This window comes from Pteropus alecto, unplaced genomic scaffold, assembly GCF_000325575.1.
Source record: "Pteropus alecto unplaced genomic scaffold, ASM32557v1 scaffold121, whole genome shotgun sequence".
Classification (NCBI taxonomy): domain Eukaryota; kingdom Metazoa; phylum Chordata; class Mammalia; order Chiroptera; family Pteropodidae; genus Pteropus; species Pteropus alecto.
Genome location: NW_006434369.1, coordinates 17,206,640 through 17,212,336, shown reverse-complemented (window position 1 = coordinate 17,212,336; position 5,697 = coordinate 17,206,640). Strand labels below are relative to the sequence as shown.

The window sequence follows — 5,697 nt, the reverse complement described above, 5'->3', positions numbered from 1 at the left end:
TCTTGGAGGCGAACATTTGCTGCGTGAGCTCGGGCACCGTCAGGGCCCGGTACTGCTGGCTGCCCCGGCTGGTCAGCGGGGCGAAGCCGGGCATGAAGAAGTGCAGGCGCGGGAAGGGCCCCATGTTCACCGCCAGTTTGCGCAGATCTGCGTTCAGCTGGCCGGGGAAGCGCAGGCAGGTGGTAACCCCGCTCATGGTGGCCGACACCAGGTGATTGAGGTCTCCGTAGGTGGGGGTGGTCAGTTTCAAGGTGCGGAAGCAGATGTCGTACAGGGCCTCGTTGTCGATGCAGTAAGTTTCATCTGTGTTTTCCACCAGCTGGTGGACGGAGAGGGTGGCGTTGTAGGGCTCGACCACCGTGTCGGACACCTTGGGCGAGGGCATCACGCTGAAGGTGTTCATGATGCGGTCTGGGTACTCCTCCCGGATCTTGCTGATGAGCAGCGTGCCCATCCCAGACCCCGTGCCGCCCCCCAGCGAGTGGGTCAGCTGGAAGCCCTGCAGACAGTCACAGCTCTCTGACTCCTTCCTCACCACGTCCAGGACTGAGTCTACCAGTTCAGCTCCTTCCGTGTAGTGACCCTTTGCCCAGTTGTTCCCAGCCCCGCTCTGGCCTGCCAGAGGGAAAGACACTTCATAAGTCATTGATGATTAGATTAAATTCTTTTTTTTTTTTTTTTTTTGCCTTAAACCCCTTAAAGAGTGAGTCAGTGTTCAGATAAGATTAATTCAGGTTATCACCAAAATTTTCAGACATTAAAATACTTGGTTGTAGATATAATTATAAATAAAAGGCTGGAAATCCCTTGGTATTAGAGGCTGAATGGCAAATTTGTTTTAGCTTATATAAAGACTAAATCAGAACACAACTGGATGTTCTTCATATTTCCCCTAGGCAGTCACACCCTTCCACGCTAAGCTGCCTTGGTGTAAAATGAGCCTCTCATGCCATCAGTCACTCACCAAACACGAAGTTGTCAGGCCTGAAAATCTGGCCAAATGGTCCAGACCTGACCGAGTCCATGGTGCCCGGCTCCAGGTCCACCAGGATGGCCCGAGGTACGTATTTGTTACCTGTGGGGAACAGAGCAGGACTTAGACCTACCAGCAGAGAGCTCTGAAGAGAAAGACTTGTTACTGCCTTCCTTTTTGCAGGCATTGCTGTTGCCCCCAGAACAAAGCGCACACAAGGCCCACCAAATTCTCAAAGGATTCTTTTGGCTGTGAACTGGGAAGCCCGCTGAAATACCACAATGAAATAGTGAGAATACAATATCCTCTAGCCCACCCTCCCCTGGGGCCACAATCCTGAGGTCAGCACCTCCCCCCAAAAAGGAGGGGGTAAAAACTGAAGGAGTGGGGGACGGGAAGTAAAGGCAATTACCAGTGGCTTCATTGTAGTACACATTGATTCTCTCCAGCTGCAAATCACTGTCTCCATGGTAACTGCCCGTGGGGTCGATCCCATGCTCATCACTGATGACTTCCCAAAACTGGGATACAGTAAAAGGTTGCATTTAGCCACTCCCAACGGTCAGAGAGGCCACGACTCACAACGAATAGCCCCACCTCAGTCCCGACCACCCAATTTTTTAGGAGCTTTAGGGTTGGGTGACCCCGCACAGCCGCAAAACATGTATTTTGCAGGGGGAAAAAATGCTGAAACTGGGCATTTCTCAGTGAGGGAGAAGGTGAGGGGGTCTCTGAGGGTTGTGGGGGCGGGGGAGGTCAGCAACGGAACCACTGGCACTGGCGGCGGCGTAGCTCAGAGTCACAGCTGCGGGCTCTGGGGGAAGGCGGGCGTGCAGAGACTCTAGCCGGCGCGGAGGGGGTGGGCGGAGAAACAGGGACGGGAGGGATCTGAAGGAGGGTGGTTTTCGATTCAAAGCACGTCCTGAGACCTCAAGACAATCGCTCTCCTCCCCTCCCCCCACAGCTCGACTCGTGTTCAAGCGAGTAAAATCAATTCTCCCTGCGTCCCCGCGCCTCCCACAAACCCGCTCATACAGCCTCGCAGACACACCGGCGCCTTCTCCAGGCCAGCGTGCCGTGCTAAGAGCAAGGAGTAAGCGGAGATCGAGAAATGACCAGGATTCCAAATGAGTTACAGCAAAAATGAAAGAGAGGTTCCTCCCCCTCCCCCGCCACGAAAGTCGCCTGCGAGCCCACGCCCTACTCGGCTGCACAAAGCAGCCAGGAAGGCGTGCGCTTGGAGAGCTCCGGGTCTGCTTGGGATGCCACTGGCACACAGCAATCCCAAGGAGCTTTAGACCCGAGTCCCCGCTCCATCCCGGTCCATCCCGGTCCAGTCCCCGGCACGCCCACCTTGGCGCCGATCTGGTTGCCGCATTGGCCCGCCTGGATGTGCACGATCTCACGCATGGTGCTAGCTGGCTTCTTCTGGCCCGGGTCGGCGTCTGGTCAGTCTGTCCGTCCTCCCTTACACACCCACTACCGGGTCACCGGGAAAGCGCGCAGGAATCGACAGGCTAAGAACGTCAGCCCACCGAGCCCGGCCTTTTATGTAAGAAGGGTGGGGCGGCCCACGCAGGCCGCGCCCCCAGCCCGAGCCCCCTCCCCTCCACCAGTCTCCTTCACGCTAGTGCTCTCCAGGCCCGGCTGACGTAATGCTTCGAGCCCCGGGGACTGTCCGGGGGGATGGACCATGGGCCCGCGGCCAATCAGCACAGTCTTAGGGACCGGGTGAGGCGTGGGGGCTTCGTGAAGTACAGTGGGGGCGTGTGCATTGTCTAAGGCTAGGGGTGGGGTGGAGTGGAAATACTGAGAATTGGGGGTGAGTGAAGGAACCGAGGGCGGGAGAGTGGCCAGGAGAGGGCGACGAGTGTGGCAGGCTATGAATGGGGGGAGAGCTCGCACTGGAATGGGGGCCGGAGGACAGAGGGACTGGAGCAGGTGGAGAGGTCGTCAGACATGCCTGAAAGGACAGCGCTATGCTCTGGGTACTGGCAGGTGGTAGGACTGTGGTGGTGCAGGTTGTGCTGCTGCTGCCAGAGCAATTTAGGGCTTCTCTTCCGCCAAGAGCCAGAGATCCCTCAGTCACCCGCCTCCAGTGAAACCATTGCTCCATTCCCCAACCCTAGAGGCCGGCGACTGTCCAGAGGCCGAACAATGGCCATGCAGAGCCTTGGGAGAGGACAGGTGGCTCCAAGAAGAAGTCGTGTGTGATCAGCCTGTTGGGGTCTGAAGAGCTGTGACCCTGAACACCCAAGGCCCTAGAGCCCCAGGGTGCCTTCCGCCCCACCCCCAGGATCTGCCTATTCTCTCTTTGTCTCTGTCAAGGATGCTCTCTCTTACTTTGGCAGCAGTATCCAGGACTCTACACCCTATCCAGCCCTGCGCATCCCTCTCCAAGAGTCTATACAGCCCCAAGGACCCCACCACTCCGCTTACTGGCTTTTGTTTTTTGGAGTGGATGGGGTGGGTGTGGCTGGCGGAGCAGTGTGGACAGTCCAGCGGTCGGAGCGAGGGTGGGGTCCCGGAGGCGGGGCTGCGGCAAAACAAAGAGCTCTCTAAGTGGGATGCCTCGCACAACTGAGTATTTAAAAATCACACCCCAGGAGCTCCCTCGATCTGGGATCGGTTCATCTATTGTCCAGTATGGGCATGAGTTCCAAGGGTGGTTATAGCCCGCCCTACCGCTAACAGTCTCATCTTTCGTCAGGCTCCGGACCCCGCAGCGGCCATGAGGTCCCCAACCTTTGGGCTACTGATGGGGGTGAGGGACACGCCTAAAAACTGCGGCACTGCCAGGGAGAGGCCCTGCGAAACCCGACAAGCACACAGAGAGCGAGCACCGACCCTCCTTCAAACCCACAGTTTCTAGGTAGTCGAAGGAGTTGATCTCTTTGTTGAGAGAGAGAGGGAGGGAGGGAGTGGGGGAAGGAAGGAGGGAGGGAGCGAGAGAGATGGGGTGGCTGAACCTGCGTGGGCTGGAGGGAGGGAGGGCAAAGGGTGGCTAAAACGTTCACCACAGACCTGAAACTTGGTCCCTGCAATTCCACGGGTGAAGCACCCCCTCCCCCTCCCGACTCGGACGGGTCTTCTGCAAGGTGATGTGATCCCTTTTCATCCTCTGGTGAGAGCTGCCGAATAACCTGGGTTCCCGTGGCGGAACGAAGCCGGCAGCTGTTGAGTGAGACCCTCCCAGAACTACCAGCAAGCTGTCATCGCCTCCCTTTTCCGCGGGGGAATGGGAGGGGGATTTTCAACTCCATTCCAGTGCACAAAGAGAAACCGAGAACAAAAGCCCAGCCGCCCCTTTGCGCCCAGACTGAAGCTTTCGGGGTTGAATTCTCCAGACACCGCTGGGGGTGTCGGGTTAAGATGAGGTCCGGCTGGCCAGAGGCAGAGGAGCGGAAGGCCCTCCCACATGTCTCACTTGAGGGGTCCCAAGAACCTGGGGCTTAACCCCTGAGTTCCTAATTTGGCTCATGCAGATGCGGAAAGGTCGAAGGCCAACGATCTTAAGGTCACACAGCAAGTTAAAGACAGGGCTCAGGTTGGAATTGGCCTTCTGGGCGCCCCAGCCCTTGGGGAAATTGACCATGTCCAGGACTGTGGCTGGTGTTAGCATAGAGTCCTGGGGTTGGGGCCTTTGGTGGGACCGAGCTGCACGGGAAGGAAGCAAGCGAGGGCTGCACCCGCGCTGCTTAAGGTTAGCGCCTGGCGGCCAGCGCCAAGAGGCAGCCCCCTTGAGCTGCGTTGTGGGGGGATCAGCTCCGTAAGGGTAATTTGAGCCCGCTGCCACCCTCCCTTACCTAACGGTTTATTTTCTTAAATTCCGTTTCAGAGCCAGATCTGTGTGGAGTTCCGGGGTGAAAACGCCTGTTCAAGATTATGTAGATGAAAGGACCCTTTCCTTTCGGATTTCTTTTAGGGGAAGGAGCTTGGGATAGGGCGAGGCTGAAATGTATCCTGGATGCCCAGATGCCCTTGGGGATTCGGCACTTCTGGTTCAAGATCTGTTTTCCTTTCCTTGTTTTGTTGGTACTGCCCTCCGTCCCACCTCATTCGATCTGACATTCTTGTTAAACGTTCTACGCCCCTTCCTAATTTGGAATTATGATGCTGCACAGTTTTATTTTCACAAGGAGCTGATTTTGTGTCGGAGGCTGGATGCTAATGACAGCCAAGTTTTTCCCTGGTCTTTAAACTTACCTACTAACGGTTATACTTATTCTGTGTAGCTACCGAGAAGATTCGTTCTCAGCTCGGTCCTTCAACATTTCTTTTTGTCTGTTATACACAATTCCTCTCCATCTAGGTCATTGTATATCAGACATGAAGGTGTCAGGACAATATATTTCATCTTCATTTACATAATGTTAGTTCCAATGATGTACTAACATTTCTAAATTTTCCCTTCTTGAGACAGTTGTAGAAATAACTCAGTGTAAAATAAAAGTATGCATAACTGATGGTGAGGCTGAGGTAAAATATCCGCTAAACCATTAAAATTATATTTACTCTCACAATTTTCAGAGTATAATCAATGGCAGATTCTCAAGTGATTTTGCATTTCTCTATTACATATAAAGTCATTGTTTCAATTAATTGAAGAAATTTGCTAGAAAGGGGGCAGTGCATAACTATTTTGGTGATAAGATTCTAAAGCATCTTTTTCTTAAGCAAGATATATATGCATACATACATATATATATATATGTATTTACACA

General features: G+C 54.4%; 1 protein-coding gene and 1 long non-coding RNA gene across 2 annotated transcripts in view; one reads left to right on the top strand and one right to left on the bottom strand.

Annotated features, from left to right (window-relative positions):
* The window catches only part of LOC102884393 (tubulin beta-2B chain), a 3,324-nt gene extending 716 nt beyond the window's left edge, over positions 1 to 2,608 (bottom strand). The window contains 5 exon segments of the mRNA XM_025044910.1: position 1; positions 3 to 615; positions 965 to 1,075; positions 1,386 to 1,494; positions 2,327 to 2,608. The exon segment at position 1 is cut by the window's left edge and continues 716 nt beyond it. Of these exon segments, the coding sequence (XP_024900678.1) occupies position 1; positions 3 to 615; positions 965 to 1,075; positions 1,386 to 1,494; positions 2,327 to 2,383 (891 nt within the window). The 5' untranslated portion in view covers positions 2,384 to 2,608.
* LOC112477635 lies at positions 2,390 to 5,496 on the top strand. Its single transcript, XR_003045530.1, has 3 exons — positions 2,390 to 2,525; positions 3,684 to 3,845; positions 4,812 to 5,496. It is a non-coding gene; the product is annotated as an uncharacterized LOC112477635 (long non-coding RNA).
* The last annotated feature ends 201 nt before the right edge of the window (positions 5,497 to 5,697 follow it).